At 41.3% G+C, this 14,714-nt stretch overlaps 1 protein-coding gene across 5 annotated transcripts in view; it reads right to left on the bottom strand.

The window, feature by feature from the left end:
* Window positions 1–14,714, bottom strand: part of LARS2 (leucyl-tRNA synthetase 2, mitochondrial) — an 85,879-nt gene that overhangs the window by 57,739 nt on the left and 13,426 nt on the right. For all 5 annotated transcript variants that reach the window (XR_010989055.1, XR_010989054.1, XM_068152827.1 and 2 more), the window contains 4 exons: window positions 12,994–13,085; window positions 10,699–10,759; window positions 2,685–2,774; window positions 1,318–1,461 (listed from right to left, as the gene is read on the bottom strand). Coding sequence is in view for 3 of the 5 variants with exons in the window: in XM_068152827.1 (XP_068008928.1) it covers window positions 1,318–1,461; window positions 2,685–2,774; window positions 10,699–10,759; window positions 12,994–13,085 (387 nt within the window). In the remaining 2 variants the exon portion in view is untranslated. The remainder of the gene's footprint in view (window positions 1–1,317; window positions 1,462–2,684; window positions 2,775–10,698; window positions 10,760–12,993; window positions 13,086–14,714) is intronic.

The raw sequence follows: 14,714 nt of genomic DNA, 5'->3' as shown, positions 1-14,714 counted from the left end.
AAATCAAAGCTACTCCACGGAAGATGATTCCTCTGGAAACAACAGAAATCTGAGGCATGATGCGTGTAGGAATGAAACACTGACTCCTTTCCCTCTTAGAGGGAGGTAAGTAAGCAGTGATTTGCTGCAAGCATAGATACAGCCCAAAAACTCCAGCTATTATTTGCTAAAGACAACAAACCAAAGATGTAAGGGCAAAGGTGGAAACTCCAGTGAAGCTCCAGCCTCTAACTGACAGAAACAGCAAGTTGAGGGCAGAGCCTGAAATGCCAGAAAGGTCATCACTAATCTGGTGACAAGAGCTCAAGATGCTGTGATCATTTTGTGCCTGGGAAGACATATTCCATTCTTCCTTCAACTCCAGCAAATTCTGCCTCCTTACTGCCGGAACAGGCAGCACAATCGGAACACAAGCATCTCTGAATAAGGAACAAAAGCAGCTTGTCTACAGTTTTTCTCTTTATTGTGAATGGATCTTGAGTGAGACCTGGATTTCCCCTCCATGGGTAATGGTGGAAATTTGGTCCCTTAAATTTGAGGGTCAGGAAAAGGGTCAGAGATTAATTTTCTTGGGCATAACTTCCACTATCTGTATTTGAAGTCTCAGTACACAGAAGCCTTGGATGGAATGAAAACTTCACCCAGCTGCAAAAGGAAGTCAATATTTTAATCTCAGAGAGCACAAATACAAGAATTTGGTGGAAGAGTTCTGGAGTGTGGAAGCTGTGCTGTCCCGCCACAATCAAAATCTGAGCTCACAGCAATAAACGGTGTTTAAATAACTTGAAACATTGCTTACATTACAAATAATCAAACAGAGCAGAGTAGGAAGTAAAGGAAAAGAGAAGATCCAGAAGAAACTTCAATAAAGAGCACTTAATCATAAAGAACTTTGGATCAGGCACAGGTAGAAATGAATGCCAGGTGCTCCACTGCTTACACCAGGCCCAACAGCTTGGCTAGGAGAACAGGTTTCCAGGTCAAAAGACTGCACAGTTGTACACTCCAAATAAAAAACTAAAACAAAAAAAGCACTTGATGGAAAATATGTGATGACAACATGGGAAAGGAGAATTCATACATTCACCTCTAATTTGATTTCTTCAAATCTTAATCTCATGCCCCTTAGAATTCTAAAAGACGTGAAGACTTCAGGGATAGTAATTTTTCTATACACATGGAGGGAACGATCATGAGGATTATAATATAATTATATAGTACAAACCCATGCAAACACAAAAGGGCACATTCAGCTTGATGAATATTTCTGGCTAGAAAGTCACCTCTTTTCTGTTTCCCAACCCTGCATTTTCATACCTTTGCATAAGCAGTAGTTTTGATAAACCACTGTTTGAGGTATTTCTGTTCCACTTTTGCTCCTGAACGCCAGGAGCAACCATTATCATCCACCTGCTCATTAGCTAGAACAGTCTGATCCACTGGATCCCAGTTAACCAAGGCCTAAAAAAAGAGTAACAGGAATTAAAAATAGTCAGCAGCTATTTCAAAACCAGATTCTTTTCAGATGCCAAAGGAACTACCCAGAAACACTCCTTGGGCCTCTGAGTCTTCTACAGTTACACCACCCATCTGAATCTGCAAGGTGGTCTCAGCCTTCGTCTTCTCACAACTCAAAACCCCCACAAATGCAGATGGCAGCATTTGCCCTGATTGCTCACACTGCTGGGGGAGGCTGACACTTGGCTATGAAACAGGTATAGGTTCCAGCTGACTGGACTGCAAACTACAGCTTCAGGTGCTTAAAAGCTACCCACCCCTAACTCAAAAGCATGGAGTCAGATTGAGGAGGTTAGTAACTGCAGATCTTCAACTTCAGAGAGCAGAATCACAATGAAGTATTATAATGGTCAACTATATTTCAAGTGAAAGCCTTGGTATTTTCTGCACATGACTTCTGTCAGTGGTCTTGATTACTTTTGGGATCTTTCCTTAGCAATACAAATACATCAAAGAAAATTTAAAGCAAAAGCAATGCTGCTGTTCCACTCAACAAACCTTGTTTTTTGAGGGCTAACTGAAATACCACTCATAACATATTGGAGAGGGAGCAAAAAGCAAATTCACACCCCCCTCCAGAACTGAACAATTTAGCTGATTATTTATGATAAAGGACTCAGACCAGAAAAAGACCCTAAAGGTCATCCCAAATGCAGTATTAAATGCTAGACCTTAACTTGAAAAACAGCATCTTTGATTTCTGAGATCACAAACAGGGTGCAGGAACTGGATGTCTGGGCATATAAACCCACCAACCCTGTTAGTTCTGAGACAGGATCACAGGAATGCTTGTCAAATAACCTCACTGCTGAAGAGCCTCACAATGATCACATTATCTCATGATTCCATGAAAGGGAAGTTAATATCCAGAAAATTCCATCTTAAAGCTGTGGAACAAACTAAGAGTAGCTATATTCTAATCATGCCCTGACAATGAACAGCTGTGATTTGACTTCCTACAATACCCATTCATGTTAGTTACATATAAAATTTAGTTGCATGTTGAATTCTATTAAAAAAAAAATTATTCTTTTTTTGAAGTGATTTAAAACCAGTTGAGAAAAATCCACTTAATGACCATGAGTGGCAGATCCAGAAATGTGCCTTGACTTGACTTGGTGCACCTGCAAAGGACTGAAGGCCAAAGGGGGTATGTTGACACCTACCTCTTTTTGATACACTATCCCAGCTTCAAACAGCTTAAGAAAGAGGTATTGTGTCCATTTGTAGTATTCTGGTAAGCAAGTGGTTATTTCCTGCAGAAACAAAAGAAAATATTGAGGAGCCAAGGCTGCAGATCTGTGGGGCAGATGGGACAGAGTATGGGGGAAGACTCAACTTCGAACTGAAAGACTTGCAATGGAGATCTCACAATCAAAGAACAAATAAGCAACCATTTGCAAAGGCAAGGCAGCTCAAGTTAGGAACACTCTGGGTGCAAGGACAATAAAAAGTAGTCATAAAAGAACTCCCAGAGGAAGGAGACTGTTAAGAGGGAAATCAAGACAGATAAAACCAGTTAAAGACTATCAGGAGCAGGAATGGGAGTTAAAAGACCAGAAAGTAACAATTGGCAGCTTTTAAAGAACTCTAAAGCATCTTCCAAGGTTTTAGTGAACTCTAAGAATTAAAACACAGTCTGCTTATCAACTGCTTACAGAGGTCCAGATTTTAAATATTTGCTCTTAAAAACCCCTAACTGCACTTCAGATAAGCATATTCTTATGGAAAGAGGACCAAAGGCTTACAAGATTAGGGCCTCCCAGTTTCCTCTACACTAACACAATGGTCTCACAGGTGCAATGGAGACAGAAATACTTGCACTCCTCTATTTCAGAGTTTGGCCTAAGTGAAAACAAGTAGATGGGTATTTAAGTTGTCATTACATCATAGATATGTAACAAGAAACAGGTAACATTTCCCTCCTCATGAGTTTCCTGTTTAATTTACACTTGTTTACAGAAGAAACATTCCTCCAGACTTGCAGTCTGATTGCATTTGTACTTAGTGAAGATGACTCCTAGGCCCAACTTCAAATCAACAGAATGTCTCCTGATTTTGGAGTCACAAGGCTGACATTGGAAAAAAAAGCCTCAGGTGAAATGTATTTCATTTGCAAACAGTTATCAACTACCTGAAACAGCTCCAAATGGAAAATGTCTTTCCTAAACAGGCTTTCCTCCCCTCTGAGCTTCCCACCACATGTGACTTCAGCAAGATCTCCTGCAACTCCAATGCCACCTGAAACACTTGAGCAGTAAAACTTTTTCTTCTACAGCTTTACATTCCAGTGCTGAAACACTGCTTTGAACTTTAGATCCCAGTGCTGAAGTTGTTTGAGCAATTAATGTGACCTTTGAATGGAGGTGCTTCAAAAGTGTGCGTACGAAGCTTTGAAGATCAGAAAGAGATATTTAATGGCAAGTTTTCAGCACAGCATGTGAAGACTCAGTCACGAAAAACAGCTGCTTGATTAAATCCCTGCTCTTTGCACTCAAACACCACTTGATAAAAGTCTAATTTCCATCTCTCCAACTAAACATTATCCATTTAATCCTTTTTTTCCCTGCCTCCCTGCTTCTCCACAGTGTCATCCATTCTTCTGCCAACATGACACCACTACAGGAAGCCAAGTTTCATTGCTGGAGTACCAGACACACAGAAGAAGAGAGTTCTTTATGGCAGAAAACAAGATAATGTGAGCAACAGACAAATGGGGAAGGCAAAGAAGAGAATTTGTCAAACAAAAATAGCCAAGTTGGGGCTATTCAGTCTGAAGAAGAGAAGGCTTCGAGGAGACCTTATTGTAGTCTTCCACTATCTTAAGGGGGCCTAGAAGAAAGCTGGGGAGGGACTTTTTAGGGTGTCAGGAAATGATAGGACTAGGGGAATGGAACAAAACTAGAAATGGGTAGATTCAGATTGGATGTTAGGAAGAAGTTCTTCACCATGATGGTGGTGAGACACTGGAACAGGTTGCATAGGGAGATGGTGAAAGCCTCATCCCTGGAGGTTTTTAGGGCCAGCCTGGATGTGGCCATGAGCACCCTGATCTAGTGTGAGGTGTCACTGCCCACGGCAAGGAGGTTGGAATTAGATGATCCTTGAGGTCCCTTCCAACCAAAACAATTCTATGATTCTATGAAATGGACGGAGATTCATCCTCCTGGTGCTGAATGGCAGATGTCTGTTAACTGAAACACAGAGAGATGCCATTTCTCAATCCAAACTGACTAACAAGGTGGAACACAAGCTGCACAGGCTTGAGCAGCAAGACACGAGCTGGCTCCTGGGAAAGGAATCCCAGGTATCTGCTCTCTCACAAGCTGTGAATCAACATTCATTTTTTTAGGAGGACATGCAGTAGATTGTATCACTGAAACAAACTGCTGGGTGGTCACTGAGCTGAGCACTCAAGATCTTCACTTTGTCACCATGGAGGTCTGAAGTAACATTTAAGTTAATGAAGAAGAGAAATGACATCACTTCCAAGGGAAAGGAGCTGCTGACAACAAGCCAGGAACCTCTTGGCAATCTCCAGATGAGCTTTTGGGTTTTTCCTATCATTTTGCACATTGAGACATACAGTGAAAATGACTGTCCATGCACTGTAGTTACTGCTCAAGTAAGTCACATCTGCTGAAAGGTTTCCATCAGGCTGCTCTCATGCTGAAATGAAGGTGAACAGTAACATTTCTAGTTATACTTTCTGAGCATAACAAAGATTTGCAGTGCATTAACAGAACTAACTTGACTCAGAAATACAGAGAGGAGTTTGCAAACCAGCGTGATGAAGCTCTGCCATAAACCTGGGGTTTGGTTGGTTTTTAAGAAGGTGGTTACATCCTCAAGCTGCTTTCATGGCTACTTCTTTTTAAACAAAAGTAATAGCTAGAGGCTGCTAAGGAGTGTTTAATTTTTGTAATAACACAACTAAACTAGAGAGAAGTCATTTCCTGGTTTATTACTGATCATCTTTTTAGCACAGTCTTATGCTAGCCTGAAGACAGACACATTGCTCCTGACAGTAAAAAGTGATTAAAGTCTGAACAGATCTTTTTCCAGATCTCTTTGGGAAAATTAAACAGTCTTTACTGTTTGCTTATTTCTGTGCTAAGTGCAGGTAAAACCCTTTCTGGAAGCACAATTATTTGATTTTCAGAGGTTTAGAGCTAGCCCAAGGTACATTTCTAACCTTGCTGGAGTATTTGTATTTCAAAGGCCCTCTGTGTCAGGCTTTGTGAGCTACAAATACAAATGTCATGCAGTGCCTGTGGTTTACAGCATAAATATCTTTCCTGCAAAAAGCAGCCTGGTATCAATGGTTTCCTTTTATAGTTAGTTACAAGTAGGGTAACTGATTATCAGTGCTATGTGGACAGAAAGAAAATTTAACAGGTAATGCTCTATCTACTGTGACAGTTTTATGCATGTGCAGGCAGTACACGAGAATGCCAACTTCAGAACCAGACAGAAAAATGTCTGCTCAAAGAAAATCTCCCGAAGATTTCCTCTTTTTTAATGTACAGAGCAGAAGGGAACATCACTCTTATGCAGAAAAACCTGATGTCACTTGGAAAGGATGAAGTGAAAAGGCTTGAAAGATGCTGGCAGAACAAGTTGCCTTCCAGAAGACAGTTACAGACTGATTGCACAGCAGAGAAGTGATGGCTTACTGGGAACACACACTCAGACTGACAAGCACTGCTGGGCAACAGAAAGCAAAAATCATTCACACTCTTCATCCCTTGTGCTTATGAGAGGGATCCTTGAAAATTATACTGCCCAATTCCCCTGAAAATCATGTGTGAGAGAAGTGGCAGGCACTTAGTCTGGAGAAATCTGACTGCCAGCAATGACCAAATCATTGCTATCTGAAAACCCAAACATAGCCACAATGGTGGGTTTTATTTTACCAGGTGTATTTAACGTATCTCGGAGACCTTTCTTGCACATTCAAACTGCAGCTTTTTAACTCTGGATCTGAGCAATGTAAATGTTCAGAATAGAAATGTTCTCTTCTTTTAAAAATAAAAACCTCTCCCCAGAATCACACCATATTCCAAGTGATTTGAAAGTAGAACAGTCATTACTGAAGGCACTTAAAATAACTGGGGTTTTTTTCAGGGGAAAAAAACATCAGATCACTATTAGCATTCAAAACTACTCTAAAGCAAGGTACTTACAGAGCTATTTTATGCATTTAATTACATTTTTAGTTTGCTTACATTTGCTATTTAGGAGATTAATTTCCAAGTGTCTTTGTAACCTGGCTTTCTGAATTCATCTAATTAGCTTTTAATAACACCTTATTTGGGGTGCCTTATTGGTTGAGTAATTTCTCTGACTGCTACAACATAAAAACACTTATACATTTTGATTTGTAAGACAGAGAGAACAATGGAAACCCCCAGATGGGTAAAAGGCCATTTATAGTATCTCAGTGCACTGTGATTTGCTCATACTAATTGTGCCAAGCAATAAAACTACACTGAGTCTTAGCGTTCTTGGACAGGGCTTTCTTGAATTCCAGACATGATTTTTATAAGCAGTCTGATTCTTCAGCCTGGATACACATTCTGCTATGGCTGCTACAAGTGGTTCTTCCACGGCTAGCTCAAGTACCTGTGCCCTTGGAGATGATGTAATACAGATATATCTCAGGCCTCCTGCATTCTCTGCAATGTTAATGCAGAAATCTAATGGTTAATTCAGGTCACTCTTAGACCAGTTAATATGGCAAAATAAATGCTAAATCATAAGGAATGAAAACTCCAAAATTAATTGTGCCTTGAGGGCCACTTTTCAGCTCTTTTAAAATGTTACCTTTCAAAACTACAAACTACATGCTCCAAGAGCATCCTGAAGTACTCCAATTGAATGACTATTCAACATGGACTTAGATGCAGAGTGTCAGAGCCCTTTCCACAAGTATTCAGAGACTTCTGAACCTTCTACGAGACAAGTGAAAGCAAGCCTCAGAGAACAGGCACAGAGATGACAAAAGACTTCCCTGTGAACTCACACTTCCTGCCATGGTTTTCACCACTACCAGTTGCCCACCTCTCCTTCAGAACAGAAGGGTTAAACAAGAATGCAGAAACAGAGGGAAGCTGTCTCAATTTACTTGAAAAGCAATCTGCAACATTCAGCTCTTGTGTGTTCCAGGACACAGCCCACTGGTATGATTTCACTGCTTGGAGCATGGCTGCACTACGCAGACAATCTCCAAGATGCCAACACATTTAAAGCTAAAAAATAATTGCCAAGCCTGGGGGTACAGGAAACCTTGCACAACGGAACTTTTAGTTTTGGAACAGCTTTTTGGCCACCAAGAAAAGGAATATCTTACAACAAAAGCTCATGGCGAAAAACATTGCCTTATGTATGAGCAGACAAAATATGTTTCATTAGATCTGAGACACACAAATAAACAACCTCACCTTCAAGATTAAAGAAAACATATGGCAGGTCTCAGACTGCCAGAAAACTACTCCTTTATTTTCTGATCTACAAGACATCTATAAAAATGGAAGATTAGTATCCCCAACACACTATTCAGAATCATATTAAGGTGATAAGCAACAGTTATTGCTGAGAAGGTAAAGGTCCTGGCTGACTTTGATTCACTGGTAAATGCAATAACCTTACAATTCAAAAAGTAATTTAGTTTTTATCTTGAAAATGCCATTAGCTTATGTCTGGCTGTGTTTGGTGAGGTTTTTAATGTGAACACCTGATTCTCAAGCATTCTGCCATTTTACTCTGCTCTGGTGAGGCCTCACCTGCAGTGTTGCATCCAGCTCTGGAGCCCTCAACACAGGAAGGACATGGACCTGATGGAGGGGGTCCAGAGGAGGCCATGCAAATGATCAAGGGGCAGAAGCACCTCTGCTACAAGCACAGGCTGAGGGAGCTGGGGGTGTTCTAACTGGAGGTGAGAAGGCTCCAGGCAGACCTATTAGAGGCGGCCAATACCTGGAGGGGGTACAAGAGGGCTGCAGAGGGACTGTTTGCAAAGGCCTGCAGTGACAGGACGAGGGGCCATGGTTTGAAATGAGAGAAGAGGAGATTCAGATTGGACATTAGGAACAATTTCTGCACCATGAGGGTGGTGCAGCACTGAAACAGGCTGCCCACAGCAGTGGTTAAGACCTCATCCCTGGAAATATTTGAGGTCAGACTGGACAAGGCTCTGCGCAGCCTCATCTAGGGGAGGTTGTCCCAGCTGACTGCAAGAGGTTGCAGTGGATGACCTTTGGAGGTCCCTTCTAACCCAAACCATCCTATGAGTCTATGATTCCATGGTATGAACACCTATGAAAATACAGGCTTACACTTCAGTGCAGCAGAACATAGCCAAAGCACCTTTGCAATCTACTAGCTTGTGACAGTTTTAGGCTGTGCCTTTAAGAAAGGACAGCTACTGAAACACTCTAGCTGAATGTTTTGGTGCAAAAAGGAAAACAAAGATAATTCTAAATGAATTTCATTGGTAGATCAGTGGGAATGTAACTTTAGGAGTTTTAGTTTCAGTCCGAGTCTGTTTCAGTCTCGGTCTGGACAGCTGCTGTCTTTCTTGCTGGAGCTGACCTTCAACTAACAAGATAAGAAACTAATTATTTTCTTCCCTTAACATATGCTTTGAACTGACAGAATTCCCCCTTAATAATTGCTTTTCTCTCTAACCTTTTTGGGGAAAAAAGGAGGAAGGGGGAGAAGGGGGTTTTGGGGGGAGCCCTCCTCTACCGAGGGGGGGGAGTTTTCTCTGTTACGTTCTTTCCTGTATATTTTTGTATATACTGTAAATACTGTATATTGTGTATCCATTGCATCCCATTCTGCTTGGAAATACAGCTCTTCTCCATTTGGCTTCTCCGACTGAGTTAGCTGTGGGTTGGGGGGGGGAGGAGAACTAAATTTCTCTCACTACCACATAGCTTTAAATACATCAGTATACCCCAAAACCAAATACATTGAAGAAAGCACTGCTCAAGACCTTACCCAGAAGGAAGGTTTCAGAAATATCTACTCAGACTACTGTCTAACTTCTAACACAGTAAATTGCTACTTCAAAAGAGATGAAAAAAATCAGTGAGAAAAATCCAAATGCAAAACTGGAATCACTTTAAAGAAAAGAAAGATTCTCTTAACCCCTGAGATGATCAGATCACTGTATCACAGTATCACTAAGGTTGGAAGAGACCTCAAAGATCATCAACTCCAACCTGTCGCCACAGACCTCAAGACTAGACCATGGCACCAAGTGCCACGTCCAATCCCCTCTTGAACATCTCCAGGGATGGTGACTCCACCAACTCCCTGGGCAGCACATTCCAATGACGAATGACTCGCTCGGTGAAGAACTTTTCCTCACCTCGAGTCTAAACTTCCCCTGGCGCAGCTTGAGACTGTGTCCCCTTGTTCTGGTGCTGGTTGCCTGGGAGAAGAGACCAACCCCTTCCTGGCTACAACCACCTTTCAGGTAGTTGTAGAGGGCAATGAGGTCACCCCTGAGCCTCCTCCTCTCCAGGCTAAACAATCCCAGCTCCCTCAGCCTCTCCTCATAGGGCTGTGCTCAAGGCCTCTCCCCAGCCTTGTTGCCCTTCTCTGGACATGTTCAAGTGTCTCAATGTCCTTCATAAACTGAGGGGCCCAGAACTGGACACAGGACTCAAGGTGCAGCCTAACCAATGCAGAGTACAGGGGCACAATGACTTCCCTGCTCCTGCTGGCCACACTATTCCTAATGCAGGCCAGGATGCCATTGGCCTTCTTGGCCACCTGGGCACACTGCTGGCTTATGTTTAGGCGGCTGTCAATCAGTACCCCCAGGTCCCTCTCTGTTTGGGAGCTCTCCAGCCACTTCGACCCCAGGCTGTAGCTCTGCATGGGATTGCCGTAGCCAAAATGCAGCACCTGGCACTTGGACTTGTTAAATGCCATCCCATTGGATTCTGCCCATCTGTCCAGTCAGTCTAGGTCCCTCTGCAGGGCCCATCTACCCTCTAAACATCTCAAAAGAGAGACAAATCTGAAAGCAGGTCACTTTTACAATTTAACAGCCTCAACTGGTCTCTTTCAAAGACTTCTCTATTGTCATAACTAAAATGACATTCCATGTTTTTCAGTATTCCATCACACAATAAAACAGCAGCCCTTAAAAAAAGAAAATCTTACCCTGTCCCACGTAAAAGACAGCCCCAGCGCATCAAACTGTTCCCTCATGTGTTGAATATTACTGCAAAATGAGAAACAAAGAAATCATTAATGTCAAATATTTCTATCATGCGACTGGATTTAAAATCAGGTGGTTATAAAGCTCTAAGAAATCCAAAGCACCAATTAATTCTCAACACTATTATTTCACCAACACTCAAACTCATCTGAAACAATAATTGCACAAGTCCCTCACGTATTCTGGTTCAATTTCAATGGCTGTGTACACTCCACAACAATTTTTCTTCTCTTGATTTGATCATAACTGCAAAGCAAATACGGCACTGCACTTTGAGGGAAACATTCCTGAAGCATCACTTCTCATCAGTTTTATTATCTTAACTGCAGCAGAGCCAAAGGTGCCCTCTGGAATCTTCACGATGCAGGAGGATGCACTTCCAGCATTGGCCTGATCCTGCTCTATCCTGGCAATGTTGTCCTGGCTGGATTTTGCTTTGAAGATGGTGTGGCTGTAGGATGAGTGGAATCAGTTTGTCCAACTAAAGCCATGCCCTACAAAGAGTTCTCCAAAAATTCCCTAACAGTTTCCTTGCTTCCCTGTGATCAGCAGGCTGATCAAACCAGTACTGTGGCTGCAAAACCCCCTGAGCTCACACAAAGGAACACAACACAACAGCCTCCATATGCAGAAGCAACAGTCAGTTTGAGTTCATTTTAAAGCACCTCTTCAGAAAACCAGGATGTTCCAACATGTAGTTCTTTGCCCTTAAGAACTGGAAACTGAAAGTGTTATGGTGTACCCCATATTACAGAGGCAGCTGGCTCTGCACCAGGGATGACTGACATACATCAGGTTGCTATCACACCATCCAGTTTAGTTATCCCTGCTGCTGCAACCAGGAGAAACATTCAGGATAGGGGTAGTGCAGAAAACAGCAGACAGACAGCAATTACTTCAGGGATCAGAATTTAAACTGTCCCTATCATGAACCCTCAATGAACTGTCCTTAGCATAATCAAAAAACTCCAGCATGCAATCAGTGTTCCTATTTGGATGTCATTATAATCAGTTCTAATAACACTGTGCTAACTTTTCTCTGGTTTTATAATACTGTTATTTTAATACCTCTCTGCCTTATTTGCCATGTAGGAAAGGATCAAGGTAATTGTATGGCTGGTGAAGGTTCCATCAAGATAATGGAGGTAAAAAGGCAGCACTCAGATCTTACAGATATGTTAAACCAGATCTGGTTTACAGCTGAGCTTCAGCAGGCTTATTGAAGGAAGACAGAAACCATCCATTTGCTGACCATGATACAAGAAAATTGATTGCCCACAACACTCCGTGAACAGTGATTTTTCAGAGTCTGTCAAAAGAATAAAAGCAGGTTTTTGCTTCTTGATGGTAACAGGTTCTCATGTGTATTTCTTACCTAGACCACACGTGAAGCAAATGTAGAAAATGAGCAGAAGTAGCACAGAATTTGTGCGGTGCATTCACGCATTCTCCCTATGTGAAATCAGTGAGCATATGGAAGTTGGAAAAGTATCAAGTGTCTTAACATGGGGCCAAAAGCATTAAAAAAACAACTCAAACAGAACAGAACAAACACTTAAAAGAAACAGGATTATCAAAGAAGGAAATAGATCAAAGCCCAAAAAGACACCACAGCCAGCTCACTGCATCCAGAGCACAAATAACAGCTCCACTGAAGATCGGTTTCAGAGTCATTTACAGAAAATAGTGTTTACTAACTTAACTTTCTACTCATTTTCAAGAGTATTAATGGGAACATAACACCCAATTCTGTGGCCTAAAGCCCAACCTTTTCATAGAAATCAGCAGCAATAATGGCTGCTTTGTACTTTCCAAGTCTCAGCCTCAGATGAAGAAATTCTCTTCTTCCTCTTGTGCATGGTACCAAGACGTGCTCATAAATCTATCCCTGAGCTCATCATTTCCAACTGTGTATTCTGTACTAAGATTTAACTCATCATAGTAAAATCCTGATTTATTTCTTACTCACTGATTTAGGTATTTGGGAAATGTCAATCTTTCAATACTCTCCCTTTATACAATGTACAAATCATTGAGAATAAAACCTTGAAACTCATCCTATTACATTTACTTTTCAAAACTGAGTTCACAATCCATCAAACACTGGCGACCAACTCTGCTTCTTCCTGTACCATCTCTCTTCTATCTTTACACCAATTTTGCTCTGTTTGATAGGTTTATGGGGGCCACAGTACAGGGATTCACAGTGAAAATATATTACATTCATTTAAAGCTACCTTTGTGTCCAGCTTGCAGGATGAAGCCCATGTTCAATTGCAGCATTTTCTGCTGGTAAACCAAATGCATCCCATCCCATTGGATTTATCACCTGTCAGCCAAAAGGAAAAACACAGTCTCATGTCAGCTTCTGGCATGGCATCAGCAACACACAGAGGGCCTCCAAATAATGAATAGTGTTCTGCATCCAAGCAATAAACAGTGTTTTGCATTTCAGAACTTGCTTTGTCTTCACAATGTGCCAGCTATGGCCAGATTTGTTTGGAAAGATGAAGAATACTTGCTATGACAGAGAGAGCTGAAAGTATTATGTTCTAAATCTTCATGACTATTTCAGTACCATGTTGATACGGGAAAAATTCAATCCTTTGTCAATTACTGTGGTGGTCAACATGAGTAGTTGATGCCACTGCTAATCAGACTCAGATGGTCATTCTAAAGAAGAAGCTAACAAGCAACACTAACTGAATCAGTGGGTTTACCATTGGCCTTGATGCTTAGCCTACTTTTGTTTTTTTTTCTTTTGGTGTAAGAAACAGAGGAATACCCTACATCAAACTTCACTCCCAACAGGTAAAATGAAGAGAATGAGGAAAATTCTTTTGTCAGATTTTACTACAAGATTTTTGGTAAATATCCATTACAGACTGACAAATTGTATTCCGTGATCACAAATAAATAAAGGTGGAAAGAAATGTTTGCCACAACACATAATAGATTATTTCTCTTGAGATAGATATCTGCCTCTCCTAGTAACATGCAGAGTCTTTAGAAAAATAAGCTAGTGACACAGTAAATACTCCAAAAACCTGTTAAATCAGGGAGAGGGAGGCCAGCACTTAAGATGCTGTCATTAAACCCATGTACGTATTTGATACCTTGCTAAAACCAATCCTGTTTCTTACACCTACAAATGTGCTCTAAACTCGATTGTTGAAATCACACCAGTTTAACAGGAGCAAAACATGACTGAGTCACATTTTAAAGATTGTAAGAAATCGACATTTTTATCCCTTAAAATATATCCAACACAAAGTAGCATGTAAATGAATAAGCAGCATTAGAAAGCAAGCACAGCAATGCTAATCTCCCAAGCTATCGCCACATGAAAAAAATTGTTTGGTTCAGAACCTAACAGCTACTCTTGTTATGCCTTTGAATTATCTCTATTCTTCTTTGCCACAGCCTTCCAATCCTCTGATTTCAATGGATTCTTTCGTAAGAAATACTCTCTAGGCATGTTTACAAAAGTGCCCTAAGCACCAGCTCAGTATGAGAGCAACAGGATTTCATAAATCCCACTCCTCAGCATTCTCCTTTCCAATCAGGAGCTACAACTATACCTGCTGTACATCGGTATCCTGCTGGAACCAAAGATACTGAACCTGTGATTAAATGGGACTCAAGCCACAGTCCACACACAGCACATTCCTGCTGTACCAAGCCAGTAGAAGCTGGAATGCTACTCTGTATTTCAAATTATCACACAGACCATTAGCAGACAATTTATTACTCCTTCTCTCACAGTGTCAGAAAATATGAGCCCCAGCTTTCTGCTTCTCCACATTTTAAGTGCTACATAGAGAATCTTACTTGGAACCTAAAGCACTTGTCCCTCCTCTCCCTCTCCTCACCAGCAATGCAAACGATTGGTATAAAAGATTAAAAACTAAAGATACATTTGACAAAGCACAAATATCAACAGGATTGTTTAAGGGCA

Source organism: Melanerpes formicivorus, unplaced genomic scaffold (assembly GCF_026170545.1).
Source record: "Melanerpes formicivorus ecotype bairdi unplaced genomic scaffold, bMelFor1.0.p_v2 SCAF_24, whole genome shotgun sequence".
NCBI classification, from domain to species: domain Eukaryota; kingdom Metazoa; phylum Chordata; class Aves; order Piciformes; family Picidae; genus Melanerpes; species Melanerpes formicivorus.
This window is presented reverse-complemented; position numbering and strand designations above follow the sequence as displayed.